Genomic DNA, 25711 nt, shown 5'->3' on the forward strand with positions numbered 1-25711 from the left:
TGATTGAAAAAATGACGACCTTCTAACACCTACAACCACCAAGATATGGAACTCAATTAAGACACAAGTTGCACAATTTGTTGTTCTTAGGAATGGTGGGGATAAGTATCAAGTGAGTGGACCATGGTAGGATCAACGTGGTTTTGACTCAAGACATAAGTCATGCACTTGTAGGAAATGGGAGTTGACAGGTATACCATGTAGGAATGTTGTTGCCATAACATGGTAATTTAATAAAGAAGAATTTGGGTTACCTGAAGAGTGGGTGAATGCTAGTTACACTCTCACAACTTGCAAAAATGTTTATGGGTTCAAGGTTGGTCCTTTGAGTGGGAAAGAATTATGGTCCAAGAGTGACTGTCCACTGACACTAACTCCACTAGTTCATCACACACACATTGATAGACAAAACAAGAGAGAAGGAAGAATGCTGAGGAATTAAGTCAACCTGTTGTGAAAGGTTCAAAGCTTTCAAAGACTGTAAGACTGTGACTTGTACCAAATGCAAGAAGAGAGGGAATAATTTTAGGACTTGTAAGGGATAAGAAGACATGCCAGTTTCATGTGTTGGTACTAGTGTTTAGTGTCTTTTGCATTGCTATCATGTGGTGGTACTAGTGTTTAGTGTCTTTTTGCATTGCTATCATGTGGTGATACTAGTGTTTTATTGTCTTTTGCTTTGATGTTGTGTCTAGTAATGTTATTTACTTTTGAGGTCATATGAACTTCCTTTTGTGAGTATGCTTATAATGTAACCATGACAGTTTCTATTAATTAATAATTGAGTTCTTATTAATTTATGGTTGCTATTTTACAATGTAACAATGACAGTTCCTTTGTGGTCATATGAACTTCCTTTTGTAGTTTATGTTGAATTTGAGCAACATCAATTCCACCGGTGAACATTTATGGTATTTACAAAATATAGATGTTGTTGCACAAAACACATAGACTTTTCATTCCATTTCACAAAAGCATCCATTTACATCTACAAATAGATTAGGTCAAAATACAAGGAAATATGTTACAAAGAAAATCCAACTGATGAACAACAATGCCTTCAATCTACGCCTCTACTGCCTTTGTCCTTATTTGCTCTTCAGAAGAGTTCCTTGACCTTAATAAACTAGGTTTATCCACCAAGGATCAAGCACATATGGGTGGATCAATCCACCCAATAAATGGACAATTGTTTTCCCTGTAAAAATCAAGGGATCAAGGAGACGAAAAAAAATCAGTAGATGGACAATTGGTTAAACAAAAAAACTTACAGGTTGTGAATAGGAGAAGAATCCTCAACCTGGGTTTGAATTTGTCCAGGATGTGCACACAAGCATATCTTCACCACAATATCACAACACCATTTTTGTATGCTTCGATGCTCGTGTGAAGAAGAAAGATTTTCATCGAGGGAATCGAGTATTAAAAGAGAGGGAAATAGGGGAAAGAGATATAAAAGGGTTTGGCCATTTTATCCTCGTCCGCATCACACGTGGTGGGAGCTTACGACAAAAAATAGACAACCATTTGCCTTAGGGACCATATCCATAACAAACTGAATACGTGGAGGGTTCTTTTGTAATAAATGAAGATAAAGGATCAAATTCGTAATAAATGACATACCCGAGGGACCAAATCAATAATTTACTCTCATTATTATTATTATGTTTGAAGTTGAGGGTTAAAAATGACAATAAAGTATCTTGAAGGACTCAATATTATAATTCCCAAAACTTGCTTACGGCGCAATTAAAAGCAGGTTTTTGATCACGATAGAGAGAGAGAGGAACCGTCGCTGTGAAGGTCAAACCCAACAAACTCTTTGAAAATCTCTGACCGCTGTAATCTCCGGCGTGTTCTTGCAAGTTTTTTTTTTCCGGTGGAGTTCATTATTTGATGCCCTATTCTATTGTGAATCTTCTTCAACGCTTGGTGGTGGGTGGTGGAGGAGGACGCGGTGGTAGACGGGTGCCGGTAAAAGTTACAAGTAGTCGATTAGTATTATGAGGAGAAACCAAAACAACGCTGATAATGATAAACATGACAACGCCAATGGCTTAATTCCTAATTCATTCAGATTCATTTCTTCCTATATCAAGACCGTCTCTTCAAACGTCAGGTCCGCTGGAGCCTCCGTTTCTGGATCGGTTTCCGGCGATTCCTCCGACGAACTTCGGAAAGACCAGGTTAAACGATCGATTATTTAGTTGATTGATTTCGCTTTTTCTTTAAATGTATTTCACTGTATTACTTGAGGATAAGGATTAAATTTTTTGTTTCCGTTTTAATAGGCTTGCTTGTAATTCATTTGATGTGTATTTTTATTTACTTTGAGTATATACCGTGGAAAATTGTCCGTAGATTTCTTTTCAAGATGAAATTCAAATAAAAGAAAAGAAAGTATAATTTAGTGAAAAATGAGACACTAAAATATGAAATCGAGACTAGTGGATGAGAAAAATGGATCTTTCCTTACATTTAGGGTTGATATATTTTGTGGTTCTGGAGATGGTGGTCTTTTCTATGCTAGTCTCAAAAGCAACCGGGTTGATTACACCTTTGGGACTCCAGAATTATTTGAGGAATGAGGATGCAGTTTTTTAGGGTGTGGCAGGGAGTCACTTTGATCATATGCTTGAATTGTTGAGAATTGATACGAGTGAATTTGGAACTTGGGGTACAACTAGGGAAGTTTTGGATTGAACTCATACTTATGTGTAAAATAAGAAAAAAGATAGAGACAAAATTCTAGCTAATTACTGCTGAAAGTAAAATTTGTAACTGAAACTTATAACCTATTCCTGTGAGAAAAAAAAGGATCCGTGGTGTCAAATGAAATTGCTTCTTCACAAGTGAGGAGGCAGTGGAGAGTCAAAGTGAGGTGTTGGGTATTTCTTGGTGGTAGCTAGTCGTCTCTCTTGGTGCTTCTTCTTTGATATAGTATTTCACGTCTTCTTTCTTAAAATTTGCATTGCTTGTGTGTGTAATGTGTTGTGTGTCCAATGTTTTGAAATGGCCACACTTCTTGTCCATGTATCATGTTACTGTGTCCTTGCAACATAGATGGTAATTCCTTTCCTAAGTGAAAGAAAGGAGTTAACTTGTGATGGATTAATGAAAAGCGGTAGAGATGCCATTTTGTTTGCAGCCTCGAAGATTCATATATACTACATAAAACCGTAAGATTTATAGGATAAGTTACATGTGCATGGATATGTATGCTTATGAACTTAAAAAGAAATTGCTGCTATGAGATATTTTTGATTTCGCTTGCTAGGCAGTATACAGATGCTATGAGTGCTACTTTTGTGAATGACATTTCAATGTAAGGTAAAAGATAGTCCATAGGATGAGACTTTGTATTACGTCTATATCTTTTTAAGATTGTCAATCTTATTGAACTTATATACATTTTAAGTAAAGAAGGAATGGCGAACACTAGTTTCGTTTATGTATGTTATCATGATTTCCGTCCATGTATGCTTCATAGATTACATGAAAGGAAGGACTTGAAAGAACACTTACGGTATTGTTTGAACTCTGATGTCGTTGTTAGAAAAAAAGAAGCGATGTTATACTTTCCCCATTCTTTTTCTTGTCCTTCAACTTGTTTGGTATTTATTACTTTGTTTGGAGGATCTCCTTGTTTTGATTTGCGGAGGAAGGGTGCCCAGGCTCAAACCTCGAACCTCACATATACAGATCACACCCACACCTCTACTGCTGAGACATATCAGCGTAGACATTTGTTCGCAATAAGACATGACCTTAGGAGACTTTGTCGGTGAACTGGTTCATAGGAACAAGCTGGTTATCTAAGTGATCCTTTTGTTGTTTGGTTAGCTATTCCTTTCTTTCAATATTGAAGAAATTTAGGTTGGAGTGTTGGACTGACACAAAACTTTGAGAACTTTGCTAGTTAGAGACACATAGGAGTACACCTAGGAAGACAAAAGGGAGATAATTTATTCTATCAAATTCATTTTGTTTTTGGCAAGTTTCTTTTGGTCTTTAAATGTTTCACTTGATAATTCTTTTGTTACATGTAGCATGGGTCAAAGACCAAAAGTGAGCTTTCCTAAACAGGCTCAATAACATTTATTTTGAATTGAAATGTTTAAAAGGTTTTCAATCTCTTTCACCAAGGAAATGTCAACATATTGGTTGGAAATATTAGATCAAATTGCATATAGATTGTTCTCTTTGTGGCCAAAAAGATCATGTTCTTGCTAACGACCTTGGTTTAAAAATGCGCGCATTATGCGCTCTGATGCGCGATGCGCTCTGATGCGCTGGACAGAACGCATCAAAGAGGCTGATGCGATGCGATTCCATGATGCGAACGCATCACCTACGCATCACACGATGCGTGCATCACTTAGGCATCAACGCATCATGTATGTTGCATTTTGGGCTCCCTTTTTCAGTGTTTACTTGGGCTTTTTAGTTGGGCTTTTTTTAGTTGGGCTTCTTGGTTATGTAAAATAGAACCTTGGGTGACTGTTAGCGATAGAACGTGGACTGACTGTTAGCGATTAGCGAGTAGCGAAGCGACCTAATCGATAGAACTTAGAAGCCGACAACAGTACTGCAGTAGTCGATACTCGATAGTCAATACCAGCGGTCCTCGATAGTCATACCAGCAGCAGCAGTATTCGATACTCGATAGTCATACCAGCAGCAGCAGCGATACTCGATAGTCATACCAGCAGCAGCGATACTCGATAGTCATACCAGCAGCAGCAGCAGTAGTCGATAGTCATACCAGCAGCAGCAGCAATAGTCGATAGTCATACCACCAGCAGCAGCAGTAGTCGACCAACTTACAGAATGTCGGAATTGGAACGTATTGCGAGTTCAAATTCAAACACTTCATCAGGTGACCCCGGTAGAAAATATGGAACTCAAGATCCTAAATGTAGGAACAATTTCACTTGCCACTTTTGTGGTAAAGTAGTCAAGGGTGGTGTATATCGTTTAAAATGGCATTTTATTGGAGGTCTATCAGCTGTTACTAGTTGTCCAAATTGTCCAGAACATGTAAAAGAAGAAATAAAGTCTTATATGCAGAAAAAAGAAGTAGCGAAGGTGGAGAATATAATGAACTCAAGTTACTTGCATTCGGATGATTATGATCTTGGTGAAGAGGACGATGACTGTGTTGAAATAGAAGGTGGTAGTAGTAAGGTGCCCACACGAAAAAGACCGAGACAAAAAGGTCCCCTAGATAGGTTCTTCACTCCTAATCCTGAAGACGTGATCAAAGGTAAAAAAGATGGAAAAGGAGGGATACAACAAACCATAAATGCGGTGGTTCGAAAGGAGTTAAGGGATAACGCTTGTACGCAAATAGCAAGGTGGTTTTATGATGCCGGCATTCCTTTTAATGCCGCTACTTATGATAGCTTTAGTGTAATGATTGAAGCTATTGGCCAATTTGGGCCCGGAATGAAACCACCAAGCATGTATGAGCTAAGAGTCCCTTTACTCAACCAAGAAGTAAAAACCGTTGAAGAAGAAGTAAAGGAACATAAAAAGGAATGGGCCCAAAAAGGTTGCTCTATTTTATCGGATGGATGGCGTGATTTGGTTGTCCAAAAAGACATAATTAACTTCATGGTGAACTCTCCAAGGGGTTCTGTATTTGTGAAGTCTATGGATGTTTCCGATGTCTCTAAAGATGCAAATTTGTTGTTTGGGATTCTTGATAAAATGGTGGATGATGTTGGAGAAGAAAATGTAGTCCAAGTGATCACCGATAATGCATCTGCGTACGTTAAAGCGGGTATGAGTTACTATTTTAGTCTATTCCTAATTATAATTTATATATTAATAATATTATATATGTAATAATAATACTATGTATTTTGTCACCTAATATTTTTATTTTAAACTTTAAACTTAAAGGGAAGATGCTAGAAGCTACGAGAAATCATCTTTATTGGACTCCATGTGCTGCCCATTGCATAGATCTTATGTTAGAGGATATCGGGAAACAAATTCCTCGGGTGAAAAGTTGTTTGAAGAAGGCAATGTTCACCAATGGATACATATACAACTTTGTTGGTCTAGTGAAATTGATGCGGAAGTTCACGAATCAAAGGAACTTGCATAGGCCCGCAATCACAAGATTTGCTACATCTTTTATCACTCTTCTTCAATTTCACAAACAGAAGAATAACTTGAGAAAGATGGTTATTTCTCAAGAATGGATGGATAGCAAATGGTCAARTGAACCAAAGGGAAAGATGTTGCACTCCTACATCTTACAAGAGACGTTTTGGAGAAATATTGTGTATGCTCTCAAGTTGACGGGCCCTCTTGTTAGTGTTCTTAGGTTAGTTGACGGGGAAAGAAAGCCGGCCATGGGTTATATTTATGAAGCTATGGATAGGGCTAAGGAGGCTATTGCTAAAAGCTTTCCCAATCAAGAGGACCTTTACAAGAAAGCATTTGAAATARTTGATAATCGRTRGGAATGTCAACTCCATCGACCATTGCATGCCGCGGGCCATTACCTAAACCCGTCTACCTTTTATGACAATGCACAAAGGGTTGTAAGTTGTGAAGAAGTCATGGAAGGTTTACATTCTTGCATTGAAAGATTGGCTCCAAGTCCTCAAGTAGAAGACCTAATCTTAAGAGAATTAGGCAAGTATCAAAATGCGGAAGGACTATTTGGTAGAAATGCGGCTATTAGGCAAAGGAAGGCAATGGCACCAGGTAATCATCTTAAATTGAAAATATATTTTTATACTTAGTTACTTACACGCTATGGATATTTTACTTTTTAAATATTTGTTCCTTATAGCGGAGTGGTGGACAACATTTGGATCTTCATCTCCCAACTTGCAAAAGTTTGCTATACGAGTTCTTAGTCTTACTTGTAGTGCTACAAGTTGCGAGAGAAATTGGGGTGTGTTTCAACATGTAAGTGTCGTACATGACATTATAAATTCGGTATCTGATTTTATATATATCAACTAATATCCAATTAAACTTTTGACAGCTTCACACCAAGAAGCGGAATAGATTAGCACAAGAAAGATTGAATGACATGGTCTATGTGAAATTCAATCGTGCCTTGCAACGTAGATATAAGGAGGGAAGTAGTGATCCTATCATCCTAGAAGACATAGATGGAAGTAATGAGTGGTTGATGGGGAGGATGGACAATGATGATGAAGATGATGATTTGGTATTTATTGATGATGATCTTACGTGGGATGACGTAGGTAGAGCTTCTGGGGCATATGAGACTCCTCAGTTCACTAGAGCATCAAGAGGGAGCCGGAGAGTAAACGATGATGGGTCGGGTCCATCAAGAGCTAGAAGTGCTAGAGGAAAAGAACATGCTCTTGAGGATGAAGATGATGAAGTTGAGGTGGAAGCAGATATTGCAGGATTTGATAATGATGAGGGAGATGAACCCATTGTTGGGGTTTGATGATGCTGATCTTGGGGAGTATTAGTTGGTCACTTGGTTGGTCACTTGGTTGGTCATTTAGTTTAGGGATTAGGACTATTAGACATTTACTTGTGTAATTGTGTTCTTCATGGTAGTAGTTTCTGTGTTATGTACTTCTGTTATTCTGATTTACGAACTTTTTAAGATTCTAATGCCACTTTTTTAACTACTTTATGTTATAAATGAAGTATTTTGATAGGTAAGTATTTTTAAGGTAGAAATTGATATGTAGAATTAATTTATATAATATTTTTTGAATACCGGGCGCATCACGTGCGTGATGCGAGCGCATCAGCATCACGCATCACGCATCGGCTTTCGGGACCCTTAACGCATTGGACCGCATCGCGCTTTTTAAAACTAAGCTAACGACTAAGCTTAGGTATGGGGACCGTTATGAGGAGGATTTATCTCTTGTAGTAATTAGTAAAATGACATATGGTTTCCCGTTTTGCTGATGCTGGTCAATCGTTTTGTCGATCGTTTGTCTCGCTGTCTTCCTTTTATTGGTTTATAAAATTGCCTGGTTTCCCGTTCAAAAAAAATGACATATGCTCGAATCTATATTGCTCATTTGGATTGATTTTCTTGAGGAAGTATATGTGGATCAAAGATTAATTTGTGTTATTTTGAAGTAGCATCATAATGTGAACCCAAAATTGCAATTTTCTATTCAAGTAGGATTGGTTTACTTGACCCAAGACTTCAATCAAACATGAAGCTTGGTGCAAGAATTCGAACTTTGGAATCACATGAGAAGGTGGAACGAGACCTCAACCCAATTCCCAACAAAAGGGGATCAAGCCTTGGTATAGTTGAAAGACGCCACCATCAATTGTTGGTTTATCGATTGATGTGTCAAGAACAACAAAAACACAATTCTTGAAGCTTAATAAGTTCTTAAAACTTTATTAAATTTGTCAATGCCTTGGAAGGTTACATAAGGTCCTATAAATAAAGAGTAAACCTATCAATAATAGGAAACTATCACCTCCATAAAGGTAGGATACCATTCCCCTTTTAAAATCTACTAATCCTTTCCAAAATTTAAGAGAATTGAGATTTCTATAGAATTTTTCTAAAAATATATTTTTCTAAATAAGATCCAACTATATCTCTTAACATGATCATTCCTAATAATACTTGATTACTAGAAAACGAAAGTTTAATAATAGAACTTAAAAAATTGGATCTTGGACTTGGCTTGGGCATATTTGCATGAAACTTGTGACCAGTCTTGCGAGCCGCTAAGCATAATCTTTCAAATATTTGTTAACTTCATCTTTAATGCTCCTCCATGCCTCGACTTTACACATTATTTAGTGAATCACATTCAAGAGTGCTTCTCGAATCTTACTAGCTCGAGCTCTTGTAATTGGTTCGCCAGGTATTTGGATTGGGCTTGAAAATTCTTCACTCCATGATTGATCAACTTGTGTAGCTTCCATGATTGCATCATTCCCCTTCTCTTGAAAAGAATTGTCCTCAATTCATCAGCTACATCAAACAAACTTAGATCAGTAACATTGAGGAGGTGCTTAGTTCTTTTTAAGGAATGAGAAAGAAAATGAAAATGGGAATGCAGAAGAATGGGAACAGGAATAAAATTTCCATTCCCCTAATTTGATCAGATTTGGAAATTAATTAGTGTCGGGATAATGGACCAATTATATTATATCAAACCAAACCAAACCAAACCAAACCAAACCACATTTTTCATTATAATTCTTATTTCTTACCCCTTAATATCCCCAACCAAACACCCCTTGAAAGTAGAGCTCACATTATACTCGCTTGGAAGTTCAAGCTTGCATGCATTATTAGTTTTTTCACAACTCAAAGTGGTCCGTCTTCTCATGGTGACAATTTGGAACGTCTTTGCACCGGAAAACTTTCTTTCCTCATGTGAAGAAAAAACCAATCTCCATGCTAAAAATTTACTTTCTTTCTTCCTTGATTCGATGTATTGTTCAATTCTGGCACTCTAATGTTTTGTCTTGCCTTTTCATGATATCTGCTTAACATATTCAACTTTCTTCCACCCTTCCAATTGCTTTTTCAAAAGGTAACAATAACAAATCCCTCGGAGTTAGAGGATTAAAACCATAAACAATCTCAAATGGAGAAAATTTGGAAGTCGAATAATAGATCCATTAAATGCAAATTTAACATGTGGCAAGCAATCTTTTTATTCTTGTAAGTTCTTTTTTTATGATGGCACACAACAAAGCCGATAATGTTCTATTTATTACCTCAGTTTAACCATCAACTTCACACATTAATTCTCTAAATACTGTTCATGAGTACTTCTAGCTCGAGCTCTTGTAATTGGTGTGTTAGTATTTGGATTGGGCTTGAAAAGTCTTCACTCCTTGAAGCGTTGTATGGGCAACTAGTTCTATGTGAGTCATATCTGATGACCCATACTTATTTTCAAGGGATAGAGCATGAATTGCACCACTGGATCTTATTTTGTGACACATCGTATCTTGAGTCTCTAAGTTATCTCCTTGGGTGCAAATTTAAGAATTATCAATGACCTAGTTTTGGGGAATATTGATTGAGGATGGTAAGTCACTAATCGATTAAAAGTATGCAATAAAGTAGTATGAAAACTCAATCATCTCATTGTTACACGTCTGTATATTGATTTGTGAGCTTGTGAGCCGATTTATATCAATTGTCATTGGGTATGTAATATGAGGTATCTCAAAGGTGCTCTGGGGTGAGGGAGGGTGAAGTATCTTGTATTCAACATATGATACTCTAGAAAATAAGAAAATAAAGACAAGCTGGAAGGTGGAATTACTATCTCAAAAACATATTAGAAAGATCTATTACTTGAAGTCCGCCACATGATGTATTTTGTGTAGATGGTAGATGGGAATGTAATTTTATGGGAAAACAAGAAATAACCTAGTCTCTTATTCAAGCATAGAATCAAAATACTTATATGGTTCATGATTGACACTTGTGAAATAATGTGGTACCAAACGACTGTTGTGGAGATCGGGCGTTCTATTTTTAAACTAAAGAGGCTATATTGCGATAATCTTTTTGTGATTCGCATAACCAATAACCAGATCTTTCACGAGAGGACGAAGCACATCATCATGTTATAGCTAATCATGTTGTGGTGTCATAGAAGATCTTATGATCATCCAGCCTATCCCATTTACACTCAAATCTAGTATCGATTTTTGGACATCTTGTCATTCTCTCTAAAACAATCAAACAAACCAAACCAAATGAACATAGTTGCACACAAAGTACGTTATGTGGATGGTAAGATGTACGCAAATCTTTCCTCTAGTTCAAGGAGTAGAGAGGCTATTTTCGTGAAGATCCTTGGCTTGCCAAAAAGTTTGTGGAAAAGAATTTGCAGATTTGGGGGGGATTTTGACCTATAAAAAGTGCAACAAATGAAGTATTTAGTTAATGGAGAGCTTGAGACAATGTAGGGAAAGGAGGCATGAAAAAATACAGCCAGCGAGTATGATAAACACCTTGAGAAATAATTTAAACATGTAGGGACACTAAAGGCATACATGGAGGTACGGAACAACTAAACAACCTAAAGATGTAGTGTAGCAAAACATTAGATCAAGTAAGTGAATCAAAAGACCCTTTGCACCAAAACTACTACCGGCTACCCCTAAAAGAGCCCCCCTTATCTAATCTAGGGCTTTGATGTCTAGCTGTCGGCTCTCTACTCTTCCTCAACCCACCTTCGACCACTCCAACCCCCTCCCCTGACCACAATAACTGCAAGTCTTTATAGAATATATGCTACCCTATGTATTGATTTAATGTGCAGTAACATAGACATCACATATCTCCATGCTCCAACTTTAGAAGTGTTACTTGTACTTAGTTTCAACTTATGTATAGGACTTGTGTAATATTGAGGTAAGTATGTTATGCTTTTCTAGCTTATTTATTTTTGCTTTATTCTTGTCTCACTGTGTACACATAGTAAATACAAGCCATGGAGGGATAATTGATGAAAATCTAATACTTTGATTGTCTAATAGTCAATTCAACAAAGAACCACTTGGATACTAGCTTGAAAGCAAATTAGTTAACAATTGAACCCAATAGCTGTAGCAACATGAGAATGAAGCAATCAAGTGTAAAATGAGTAAATGACAATAAACAATATCATGTAAGAATGTGTGTGCTCCAAGCTTCCAACCAATTCAAAGAAGGTAAACAAGTGAGTTATTCCGGTCATCAAGCCATCAAATAACATGTAACTATTTGACATGTTTCGACACTTAACAACTAACTTGGCCACTTGGTATTTAATATTCAATCTACTAAAATTCTAATGATGCTCGATGGACGTGGAATCCAAAATCATGTCGTCAAATTAATGCAAACCATCATGGTTCATTAACTTAATACTGATGAAAATAAAATGATTATGTTCAAAAAGTACTCAACAATATTAAGATGGGCTGGAGTTGCTCGTAAAGAACCAAACATAACTTGGAATAGTAGCAATAATCACCTACAATTTAAGAACAACTATACTAATGCTCAAACTGTATACATGTACAAGCCTTTCAATAACACAAACAAACACCCTTTACAAACCCTCGTACTCTCCACAAGTACAATTTAGAATTCTTTTAATTTGTTACAAACCCTAGCTCAATAACTTTTTGCTAGTAAGACTTATAAAAGTGTGACTTGAGGGGGTGAGGAGGAGGGGAAGGCCGAGGAGGACGTGCAATGAGAAATTAAGGATGGACATGGTAGTCTTAGGCATTTTCCCACCATGTTCGAGGACATGACCTCTGATAGCAGTACGTGGAGATGGAAGACTAGGGTAGCATTCTAGATGGGGGACCTGCAGCTCGCGTGGTTGGCAAAAGGGACTTGGAAGAACACAACTTTCACATTGAAACCCATAAATGAATTTTTCTTTTTCTACTATGTCCGAGTCTAATGTTTTTGTTGATAAGATTTATAAGGAGAACCAGGGAAGTATAGATTGTGGGGTTTTTTTAGCAATGGCAATAATCTCAAGACCGCTCCTGAAATTCACAATGTGTAGGAACACAAGTTACTACACAAATCTTGATCCTTTAGTCCGGTAACTGATAGTGAGTTAAGATGTAATTTTGACACATATAAAACTGAATTCAGTTTTAACTCATCATAAATAACATTCTTAGTGGCACTTACACAAGTAACCTTTTCGTATACAGTTGGTGGTTGGTTTGAAGTCTCTCAATAATTTATGTTTCCTGTCATATGATTAGAAGCACCGGTGAATATCTACGATCCATCCTTCAAAAATCCTCCTTTTAAGAAAGATGATAGAATATACTTATCTTGGTGCTCCTCATTACCTGCTGGAGTAGAGGAAGCATCAGTAGGTTGCAAGAGGGTTTTCAGTACCTCCATTTGGGCGACTGTAAAGGGGCTTGGAGGCGAGATATTTTCTATAGAGGTCTCCGCAACATGAGCAAATGTAGTCACTGATTGTTGCCTTTGAGGAGTCTAGTTTGGAGGCTTTTCATGTAGATCCCAACATTGGTCCTTTGTATGATACAATTTCTTGTAGTGGTCACACCAGGCCTTGACATTTTTGGGTTTTGCATTCTTTTGTCCTTCATATCTGTAGGTAGCAAGGGCAGATCTACAGATCCTTGGGGTTTGCAGCATCACCTTTTTCGACTTTCTTCTCATCGGACTTCTGCAAACACTTCTTTAAGAGAAGGCAGAGGTTTGGTACAAAGAACTCTACCCCTAACCTCGTCTAGTTCCTTGTTGAGACCGTGAAGTAAATCAAAGATTATGTCCTTTTCGAGCATCCAGGCATAATGAGTACCGGCTTGAGGACATAACTCATATATGTTGTTCATCTCCGGTCATAATTCCGTTAGTACATTGTAGACGGTTGCAGACCTTTTTCCTTGGCTGATATTACAAAGAGACGATTGAATCTCTAAACGCTGTGAGGTGTTTTCAAGATTAGAGTACATCTGTTGAACGGCTTTCTATATTTCAGGGCGATGTTATAAAATAGGTTTTGCCAGTATTTGGGGTCATTGAATTGACAAGCCATGCCATGACAATGGAGTTTTTTCGCCTCCCATACTTTGTAATGATCATCCTTTTTGTCTGGAGCCTTAGTTTCTCCTGTAAGGTAGCTGATCTTTCCTTTCCTTCTAATAACGAGTAGAACAACTTGGAACCATTCACGGAAGTTCGATCCATTGAGCTTATGTTGGGTAATTTGGAGGGAGGAATTGATTTCGGCCAATAGGAGAGAGGATGAAGTTTGGTTTTGAGATTGATGAGTGGCAGAAGATTCGGTAGAACCTGTCATTATCGAGGATTGTTGGTTATCAAAAAACAAAGAACAAGATGATTACCATCCAAACGAGACACAGAAACAATGATCAACACAAGAAGATCATAGATCCAAACTTAGCCAACAGAGATCGTTTAGCTATGATACCATGAGACAACGAGAGAGTTGAAATTTTTGAGAACTTCTATATTTTCGTCACATGGATGTACAAGATTTATATTACAAAGGTAACAAGGAAACCACATAATTTAGAGCAATTAACTTGCTGGACAAACTTCTAAACATAAAAGTTCTTTCCTAAACATCAGCAGGATGATTGTTACAAATTCCTTTCTCTTAAGAATTTTCTTCTTTTCCAACAGGTTGTGATGTGGCCCCTTGCTTGTGGCATGTACGCACTGTGTGCAATGGCTATTGCCATTTGGCTATCATCGCACAAGCAGTTTCACTTGGCCCTCTCTTTTAAACTTCTAATTGAAATCAAACCATAAAATTTGTTACTGTTCTCTTTGTCACAAAATTCTAGTTTGTAAAAAATTACACTTAGATCCTCAAAAGTTTGTGGCCAAAGTTTCCCTGACCCTACTTTTGAGTGTGATATACCTGGTATGTTTGGTTTTTATTCTGATGCTTCAGTCTGTTTGTTTGTGCTTTGTTCTTTTCCTATCTCACTGCATCGTTTTCTTTGATTGCGGCTAATGCAAAAGGAATCGCTATTTTGCACTCTGTTTTTCCTGTGTGATCAGAATATGGGAAAGAGATAACTTATTCAAGTTTGGAACATTAGGGCTTTAGTTTTAAAGATTTGCTTTTTTTTGGCAAGTGTGCATGATTGATATGTATGATCACACTTGAGGAGGCTCGTTAGAAGATAGATGTATGATATATCAGGCATGGTGTTAGGTTGTTTCAGTGGTTTAATCATAGTAAACCTAAATTTGTTCCAGACACTACATCTTTTACTAGACATTGTTGTTGTATATAGTATATGTCTGCATTTATAAATTCTGGTTCTATATTCCATCATGTGTATAATAAGCACCCAATATATATTTGCTCGAACAGGTCCTGTGGTCTTGCTTTGATAGACTCGAGCTTAGTCCATCAACCATCAAGAATGTCCTTCTACTTGGTTACGCTAATGGATTTCAAGTACTTGATGTCGATGATGGTTCTAAATTCAGCGAATTGGTTTCAACTCGTGATGATCCAGTCACGTTTCTACAAATACAGCCAATGCCTGAAAAGTCTGAGGGTCATGAAGGATTCAAGATGTCACACCCTTTGCTATTGGTTGTGGCTAGTGAAGAGGCAAGGCTTTCAGGTCTGTCATATAATGAGAGAGATGAATCTCAGTTGGAAAATTCCACGTACTCTTCTAGAGCTGTTCGGTTTTACTCGTTAAGGTCGCACAGTTATGTTCATGTTTTGAGATTCAGGTCTACTGTGTATATGGTTAGATGCAGTCCACGGATAGTCGCTGTAGGTCTTGCTTCACAAGTAAGTACCCATCTATATTGATTTTTAAATTTATCTTGGTTTCCTGATTTCACTTATGAAATTTCTGTCATTTTATGTCTAATTCAGTTCCCAACTTGTTTGAGAAAGGAGCTGTGCTGAGTATAGTTGTCGAAGTTCACTTTTTGTTAACCTTGAGTTCGGATTGATGCAATAAAGTGATCTCTAGAAAAGGCATGGATCATATTAAAATTATATTTTTCTTTAATTTTAAAGGAATGTCATGGAACTATTAAGCAGATGTATTAAATAAGCGTCGACCTTAGATGGCTACAAGACTCCAAAACCTGTATACTATCAGATTAGCTTGCAATATGATCTCATGTCATTTATGTTAACTTTTCATGGCAGATATATTGCTTTGACGCACATACTCTTGAAAACAAATTTAGCGTGCTCACTTATCCAATATCTCAGTTGGGAGGACAAGGACTCTCTGGGATTAATATTGGTTATGGGCCAATGACTGTGGGGCCTAGGTGGTTGGCTTATGCTTCCAACAATCCATTGTTAACAAACACGGGACGCCTAAGTCCTCAAAATCTAAGCCCTTCCCCAGGTGTAAGTCCTTCAACCTCACCTGGCAGTGGAAGTTTGATGGCTCGATATGCCATGGAATCCAGCAAGCAGTTGGCTACTGGGCTCATTAATCTGGGAGACATGAGCTACAGAACTTTGTCAAAGTATTGTCATGAGCTTCTCCCTGATGGTTCCAGCTCTCCCATTTCATCAAACTCTAGCCGGAAAGCTGGTAGGGCTGTGGCTCATTCAACTGAAAATGCTAATGCTGGAATGGTAAGAGTTCTGTAATTTGATACTTCAGTATTCAATTAAATAATATATAACTATTGGATTTTACTTGCACTTAAATGCACGTGTTTGACAGGAAAATGAAAAATTGATTTCAGTCATGCAAGACATCTCATATTTTCTGCTTGTCTTTTTGGATGTTTGACAAACATTATGTATCTCGAATTTGAAGAAACATCTGACGAGTTATGTAATATAGCAATGAGATTCTCTTTTTCTTTTTTACTTTCCTTGTTCTTTTTCGAGGCTTTGTGTTGTTAGCTGCATTATTCTGGTATTTTAGTATAAAAAACACAAAAGCGAGCTCTCATGCACAGCTAATGATGCTATATCAAGTGTTTAAGATAGACACACACTTGTTAAGTCCTCAGCTATTCTTGTAGATGGTTGACTATCAAAATGAATGTGGATTAAGAGTTGCACTTTGCTCTCAACAGTACCATTAAATCTTTATATGGCCCATGTGGAAAAATACCAATGTGAGAGTTGCTTTTGTGGTATACATATAGCTAGGAAGGATGGAAATGTGATTGTATTAGGTGTATGGATCTATCACTTAAAACATATAAAATGTGGATGAGGCCATGCAGCACACATATCTATGTGTGTGTTAAACATGTAAACATAATCATATTATTTGAACTCATACAAAATAATCTGTCAAACTACTTGCTTATCAAACTCTACTGTAATGCCACGGGACACTAACACACAGACAATTACAAGTATTGAGAAAAATTGAACAAGAAACGGAAAGGAAATAGAGATGATAGTAGATATGTAGTAGTAATAACGAGCAGAGGGGACGAGTATTAATGAGTGAAGAAATCGAGAGAAGGTAAAATTCTAAATTATTTGACGTGTTGTGTTTTCTTCCTGAACCTGGAAGTGTTTGAAGCCTTGAAATCATTACTTAAACCTATTAAGACCCTAAGACAAAGTCAAGCTGTTTCTGACAGCCATATGAGTTTCCGAGGCGAATTGGAGCCTCACCAATTCAACTGAGGTGTATCCATGGACCATGTTACATTTTTTCAATTTTAGTAAATTGTGCGTGCATGGTGGCACCTTGGTACACCAAGTGTGGATGGCTTGTTCCAAGTTAAATTCAGTACTTTCTAGCTCTACATAATTATTTCCGGATGTAAACCTTTTTATGGAAGTCGATGTAGGATGACATAATCTTGCTGGAGATCAATATCCTAAAGGACTGTTGATGTTTAATTAACAGTTAGAATCATTCATGCAATATAAGTTCTTATTTGAAGCGTATCATTGCAGGTTGTGATTAAAGATTTTGTATCTAGAGCCGTTGTTTCACAATTTAGGGCCCATACAAGTCCCATATCTGCACTATGCTTTGATCCGAGTGGGACTCTTCTGGTCACTGCATCAGTACACGGGAACAATATCAATATTTTTCGAATTCTTCCGTCCTCGCAAAACGAATCAGGATCCCGGAACTTTGATTGGAATTCTGCTCATGTGCATCTTTACAAGCTCCATCGTGGAATGACTTCTGCTGTGTGTTTTCGCTCTTTTTTTCTCTGCTTGTTCTGTTTTTTTCCTTCCAGAATTTGAGCCGTCAGATTGATTATTTGGTGATCTAGCCTTTTTGTTTCTTTAACAGGTGATACAAGACATTTGTTTTAGTAACTATAGTCAATGGATAGCCATAGTTTCATCTAGGGGCACATGCCATATTTTCTTATTTTCTCCTTTTGGTGGTGAGACTGGTATTCAGTTGCAAAATTCCAAAAGCATTGGCCGAACACTCTCAGCTTTTGTCTCGGTACCTTGGTGGTTTACTTCGTCTTTCATGAAAGATCAATCGTTATCACCACCTGCCCCAGCAGCGATCACTCTGTCTGTGGTTAGCAGAATAAAAAATAACTTTGGGTGGATCAATACAGTAAGCGGTGCTGCATCAGGAAGGGTATCTGCGCCACCTGGTGTCATTGCAGCCACTTTCCACAGTTCTGTGCGTCACAATGCAGAACCTGCTGTCTCAAATGCCGATATCTTAAAGCACCTGCTGGTATACACTCCATCTGGTTACGTGATTCAATATGAGTTGTTGCCTTCTATAGGGAGAGAGCAAGGCGAATATTTTTTGAGGGTGGGGACAGCTTCACAGGGGCAGGCTCAAGATGAAGACTTGCGGGTGAAAGTCGAACCAATTCAATGGTGGGATGTTTGCCGCAGAACAGGTTGGCCAGAAAGAGAGGAGTTTATTGGTGGGGCGGCTTCTAGGGGACACAATCCAGCAGCAACTGTCATGACTAGTTCTGATGATGAAGATATTACTGTGGAGAAAGATTCAATTAAACACCAAGAACGATCGCGTTGGATTCCCCATGCTGAGGTGCAAATGAGGTCTGGGAGAGTTCCAGTTTGGCAGAAGTCCAAGGTACTAACAAATCTGTGATGTTCTATGTTGGTATTTTGCAAAACTGCTTATGATCTTATCCTGTTATGCAGATATATTTCTTTGTGATGGCGCCACAATTATCTGAAGAGCTAAATATCGGTGGAGAGGTTGATATTGAAACAATCCCAGTGCACGAGGTTGAAGTTAGGCAGAAAGATTTGCTGCCCGTCTTTGACAGCTCTTCTGTGGTCCATTCGGGTTGGACCGATGGCCGGTAACCTCACATGGATCTTTCAACTATTTATTTTCTTTATTTCGTCGCAACTTCATCATAATATTGGTAACTTTAGACTCTTAGGGCCGTTTACCAAGAGTCACCTTTCTTTCTTATCTTATTGGATAACATTCTCGGCTATCAAATGGACCAGACAAGTGTCTCTTACCCGGTAAGCGCTAACCGGGTAAGAGTTCTTCCTCACTGGGTAAGAACCTCAGTTGTTGCCATGCCTCCTACTAGATAAGATTCTCGGTTCTTGCAAAGCTTATGCGATAAGGTAAATGACCCGGTAAGCGTTTGGTAAACGGCCCTAACCAAACGCTTAACGGGTAAACGCCTACTGGCAAGAGTCACCATCCTTCCGAGCCTTACCAGGTAACATTTTTGGCCATCAAAATGGATTGTTGCTAAGTGTCTCTTACCTGGTAAGCGCTAACCAGGTAAGAGTCTTTTTCCTCACTTACCGGGTAAGCATCGGCATGCCTCCTACCAGGTAGGATCGGTCTTCGCCACCCTGTAAGGTAAATGACCTGGTAAGCGTTTTGTAAACGGCCCCTTAAACACATACATATTGCCATATATGTTGTATGTTATATATATGTTCATTAGTGGTGGTACTACCATTTAGGGTTCCCCGAGGATCCGTTTGGTTTGCTGGAATGGAAAGGAGTTTGGGAAATTTGGAATTCAAATCCATTCTAATTCCGTGTTTGGTTTGCAGGATTGCTCGGATTTGAAATCTTAGAATTTATTTGAAATCCCTCAAACATGGGATTTTGTAATCCCGTAATGGTTGTTGGGATTTCAAGGGGTTTTGAAGGATTTGTTTATAATAATGTTTTAAAATATGTTAAAAACGTTTGTTTTCCAATAATAAGGTAATTTAATTATTTTTATAATTATCTGTAATTTGTTTTTACAAGTTATTTCTAAAGAATGGACTTTAATTTCATTCCAAATCCTAAAAACCAAACACATCAAACATTCCAAATCCTTCCATGAAATCCAAATCCCTCCAAACCATTCCACCAAACCAAATGCCCCTCAGAGTTCATTTATATCTTCCGCTGATCTGTTTATTACCACTTTGTTGATTAGGAAAAAGTTGAAATGTACTTCTTGTCTAAGTATTAGACTTGTGAATGCTGCTGAAATATCATGAGCAGTATGGCTATAGATTCTATTAGCAGATTTTACTCCTGTGATTACAAACTTCTTTGAGTTGTCTAGATTCTAGAACAGGAACTGGGATTATGACCAACAGACCAAGACTGATATAAAACTGCCATAGAAGCACTCACTATGAAACCTGACCATTCAGTGATGGAGCTTGTGCCACTCGAATTAACGTTAAATGGTATATTTTCCACTAACAAGATCAAATCATCTCTAAAAATGAAAAACATATCTACGCATACCAAATAATCGTTCAAGTTACGGACTCCTGTAATCCATTCTCTGTGGAAAATTTCTTTAACTATTGACGTCAAATAAAACATTATTGCGAAGTTCAGGGGAAATATCCAAATGATAGTCGAAGTTAATATCATGCAAAGGATGCTTTGGGCATGAATTCTGTCTGGTGAGTATTAATTGGTCTTTGGGTGGGAAATATTCAGCAAATGATTCAGTAGTGTAATAGACATTTGCTACAAAGTATATTGATTCTTTCAGTTGATGCGTTCATATGTTTAAAGCTTTTGTACACAAGACTCCTTACTTGGCCATAGGCTTATGGAATTCTGAGAAGATCCATGTTTAACATATTTAAATCCTAAGCATGTTGATTCATTTGAGTAGCAAGAATACGGTTTTATTAGCAGGACCATTCTTAAGATTTAGTTTCTTTCCTGCTGAAGCTTTAATGTCATTTCTTTGAAGAGTCGTTGCTGCTGGTAGATATTCTGCTTCTTCTTCCAACAATGATAGCAGCGATGAAAAGTTCCCTCAAGATTCTACAGTCTTTCGTGGTAAGCTGATTTTCTGTTACGCAAGTTAGCTTTGTTTGGTTTCTCATCTAACATGCTTTTCCATCAGGGTCGTCACTGGCACCTGCGAACATGCAAAACATGGAACAGATGGATCCACGTAAATCTTATCCTATTCTTGCTTCAACTGTAAATAATAATGATAGCGTGAATAGGATAAGCTCTTTTGCTCGAGTTGATGGTGTGTTAACTTCCGCTCTTGAAGAAATCATGAATTCCCCATCTCCTGGAGTAGCCATTGCTCCGTCTTCAGAAAGCATTGTGACTAGTGATGCTTCGAACCCAGGTTCTAACCGTTCTGACTTGAGTATGAATATGGTTGATGAAGTTCCAATGCATGAAGATATGCTAGAGTTTGGACATGATTTCCAGCAAGAGTACTGCAAACCATCAACTGAGGAAGAAATTTCTCCTAAACTTAGAGAAAAGGCTGATGTTGATGGTAATAATAGTCGCCATCAGAGGAGCAAATCCGAGGAAGATGGTGATAGCGACAGTATGCTTGGAGGGGTGTTTTCATTCTCTGAAGAATGTGAGTATTTCTTCATATAATTTAATCAGCAGATAACATATAGGGAAATAATTACATTTTCTGCTTCCCCTTATTATCCCGCAACCCCGCAGTTCCTGCAATGCACATTTTTGAAACACAAAATGAGGGTTAGACCACATGGTCTAGTGAGTAAATCTCTTCTTTGCAAATGCAGGGTGATGAACACCAAAATCTGATAAAATATCTTTTACACAGAAGTAATTGCATTTCAGCAAAATGTAATTTGATTGGATAATCAAAATATTAGCCAACAAATTACTACAGCATATAACCCAAATGCACCTCTCTAAAACCCAGAGCTCAATATAGAACTCTAACTCATCGGGCCAGAGCTCTTCTGGCTCAACGGGCCAGAGCTTCTCTGGTTCCACAGACCAAAGCTTCTCTGCCCGTACCAACCAGAGCCTCTGGTTCTACTAACCAGAGCCTCTGTATCTAAGTGATACAATACTCAACCAGCGATCTTCTGGTTTATTAGTGATTCTAACTCAAAAGAATCTACCATAGCTTAAAATAACACTTGATTCTCCACATTTGCATATAACACATATTTAATTTCAAAGAAATATAGTTTATACCACATAGGTCCCACTAGTACAAAGATTTTTATATGTACAAAATTTACATATGAGAAAAAATTCCAAAATAAATCCGTGCACTAACACATGTATGACAACATGTATCTTCAAAATATGCAATCATCAAGTTGATCTTCATAAGCAGATAACATACAAGGAAATAATTACATTTTTCCCTTCCCCTTCTTATCCCACAACCCCGCAGTTCCTGCAATGCACATTTTTGAAACACAAAATGAGGGTTAGACCAGATGGTCTTCTGAGTAAATCCCTTCTTTGCAAATGTAGGGTGATGAACACCAAAATCTGATAAAAAATCTTTTACACAGAAGTAATTGCATTTCAGCAAAAGAATGTAATTTGATTGGGTAATCAAAATATAAGCCAACAAATTACTACAGCATATGACCCAAATGCACCTCTCTAAAACCCAGAGCTCAATATAGAACTCTGGCTCAACGGGCCAGGGCTCCTCTGGCTCCATGGGCCAGGGCTCCTCTGGCTTCACAGACCAAAGCCTCTGTACTAACCAGAGGCTCTGTATCTAAGTGATACAATACTCAACCAAAGATCTTCTGGTTTATTAGTGATTCTAACTCAAAAGAATCTACCATAGCTTAAAAGATGTATAAAATAGAATCAAAGCTCTTCTGACTCTTAATTTTTGTTTATAATTATTTCTGAAGAAAAAGATAGTTTTAAAGAATAAAATTATGATATAGATTTAGGATACAGAGCTTCTGTATGAAACATACAGAGCTTCGGGTTTATAAAATTCCCAAAATATTTAAAGCCTTTTCACATGAGCAGCGGTCTTCTGGTCCTTTTATAAGACCAATCAGAGCCCTTTTGTATGTATTTAAACTTGATAGAAAACTTGGGCAATGAAAGCTTCGGATGACAAACCATTTTCCCCTTCTCAATAACATTTAAATTATTATTTCTATAGAGCACAATATCTTTAATTCATCAAGTCACAAAGAAATGCTGATTTAGAGCTATTGTATCTAATTAGTGATAATAACAAGAGCTATATTAATATCTACATCTGGCATTGGCACCCTTATTCCATGGTACACCTCTCCTTGATATGCCACCCTTATTCCTCCTTTAAAACAGGGTTACTTGCCAGAACATACAAAAGTCACTACGTCTGGAAGTACACATCACCCAGTTCCAAGCCAAAACAGACAAATATCACCACGTCTGGGGGAACTACCTCTTAAAACAAGTTTCATTCCAGAACAGACAAAAGTCACCACGTCTGGAAGAAACATTTCTCAAAATATAGTTTCATACCAAAACAGACTTACGTCACCACGCTTGGTGAAAACATTTCCCAAAATATAGTTTCATACCAAAACAGACTTACGTCATCACGCTTGGTAGAAACATTATCTTTCACTTTAAAAAGATATAAAATACCGTTTTCACAATAACAAATTTAACACCCAAATAAATGTTAAATTGTGAAAATCCAATATTAAAACTCAAACCAACAAGTATATTGTACGGACAACTTGTATCCGGTCAAGCTCATCCGGCCAACACATGTCCGGAGAGGCTTAACCGGACACCTCATCCGGACAACACAATCAATTAAGCAATCACCCTATCCGGACGCACCCTTATCCGGACAATATGGTGTCCGTACATAAAATTAGTCAAACCCGTACAAAATTCTTAATCCGGGTATCACTGGCCGGATGCTATCATCGGACAATAAATGTCCGGGTATGGTCACTCATCGGTCAATATAGTGATCGGACCCTGCCCTATCCGGACAATACTATGTCCGGATATAATCATTAATGAACAACCCTCTATCCCAATCCGGACAACACTGTGTCTGGGTATGACTAATCCGGTCAACACAGTGACCGGAGACAGTCCTAATCCAGCTGTTGAATATGGTCAAGAACAAGATGCAATATATTCAAAATATCATTATTCCAAAGATAAAAACCAGTATCAAATTGTATGCAAAGGATGTTTTGAAAATACTCACTTTACGAAATTTCAGAATTTGAAGATGAATGCAAATACGAATCAAATCTTCAGTTAAGCAAAAGCAAGCAAAATCCACAGAATTATTCTCTCTCTTACTTAATTTTCCCAAAAATGGCAAGAAACCTTGCCTTCATCCTTCCCCCTCTATTTATACCTTTCCATATTAGGAAAGGCGGTTACACACCACATATATGCATGTATACAACCTACATACATAACTCATGCATGCAATAAATTCATGCACACACAATCACATCTCATGCATATTCATATCATATGCATATACTTAAAATTATGCATACACTTTCATGCATGAAAATACACGTACTCACATATAAGACTCATGTAAGCATGTATCCACATGATCAATTAGTCACATATTTCCCATATCAAATAATCACATAATAAATACCTCGGGTGATAACCAGACCTAGTTATCGCAATTTGACATCTGGCTTACTTCACTTTCATTTTTAAAGCCATTATATATGAAAAGGGGCATCCTTACCCTTTTATGATCTTCTGTCATGAGTCTCAAAAATCTGTGGTTATCTCCTAAGTAACCCGAGAAGAGAGCAGCTTCTGATGAATCAGACTTGAAATTTAAGATTAAGCAGATGTTTGAATGTTGTATTAGAAGGGAAGTACAAAGTGAAGTTGGCTGCGTTTTTTCAGAAAATTGTATTGTTGCCCCACGTCATTCTTTTTTCAAATTCTCTGGGCCGACATTTTTCACAAGCTAAAGCTTTGCATAACATGGGTTTTGTTTTTGTTTTAGTAATGATCTGAAACTGGGGTTGTGGATGCAACTGCAGGTTGATGGTAATGTGTGTTTGATATGGAAGTGTAACCAACAGTGATTGATTTGAGAGGTGACCGTGTTGTTTCTTGGTGGCTCGAGGGACAGTTGTTGGTTTTCTCTCTCTGTTCTAATTCTTGTGTACATGATGTATAGTAAGTAGTAGTCATTTGTGTAACATTACTTGTTTTCAAATTAAATGTTAGAACATCTGGACATTCTTTGATTTTGTCATACTTATGTGTTGGCTCATCAATCCTTCTGGATGTTAGGACTGACCTCTTGTGATGTGGTGAGTGTTAGGGGCCGTTTACTAAACGCTTACCCGATAAGTAATTACTGGGCAATTTTCCTTACCGGATGAACATGGCAAGGGACAAGAATCTTATCCGGTAAGAGCGATGATAAGAATGAGGGGTCTTAGCCGGGTAAGCGCTTACCAGGTAAATTGTTGCAAATACGTTTTGATGTACTACAATCGAACCTCAATAAAATAAATTATAGTGTAGACTCTTAATAGTAAGCGCTTACCGGGTAAGCCATTAGGTAAACGGCCCCTTAGTGAGTCAAATCGTTGTTTGTTTCGGCTCTGCTCATGAAGATAATATCAAGCTGAATAATGTTTTCAATATTCGAGTTTGAGCTACATACTAGTTTAACAATATATTTGACTGGGCCTTTATTTTACTTTAATATTAAATCAGAATTTAATCAAGCTTTGGAATGTTACATACCTTTGCTTGTTAGATTAACCAACTTTATTTTTGTGTTCAAAGTTGATACAAGCTCTAAATAAACGAGGTCGAACGCTTGATGTTGCGAATGAAGCTAGTTCACTAGCTTGGGGTGATTGATCGTACTTTTAGTTTATTTTTATTTATAATTATGTTCTTGTATGATCTGATAAATGGTCCAATATTAGGCCATCAACTAAACAGAGGTTCTATAAATTTGATCAATTTTCATTTACTTACCCAACTTCTAAATATTGATTTTAGAAATAGTAGCACC

The 25711-nt window shown here is 37.5% G+C and overlaps 1 protein-coding gene across 1 annotated transcript; it reads left to right on the forward strand.

Annotated features, from left to right (window-relative positions):
• Positions 1 to 1785: 1785 nt before the first annotated feature.
• LOC112502003 (autophagy-related protein 18h-like) lies at positions 1786 to 24934 on the forward strand. The gene is made up of 9 exons (XM_025105797.1): positions 1786 to 2186; positions 14862 to 15296; positions 15666 to 16109; positions 17406 to 17648; positions 17755 to 18534; positions 18606 to 18769; positions 20654 to 20742; positions 20810 to 21292; positions 24717 to 24934. Exons 1-9 carry the CDS (start codon positions 2004 to 2006, stop codon positions 24719 to 24721), a joined length of 2826 nt encoding a protein of 941 aa, XP_024961565.1. The 5' UTR covers positions 1786 to 2003; the 3' UTR covers positions 24722 to 24934.
• Positions 24935 to 25711: the final 777 nt, after the last annotated feature.

Source organism: Cynara cardunculus, unplaced genomic scaffold (genome assembly GCF_001531365.2).
Source record: "Cynara cardunculus var. scolymus isolate 2C unplaced genomic scaffold, CcrdV1 Un_Scaffold_819, whole genome shotgun sequence".
NCBI classification, from domain to species: Eukaryota; Viridiplantae; Streptophyta; class Magnoliopsida; order Asterales; family Asteraceae; genus Cynara; species Cynara cardunculus.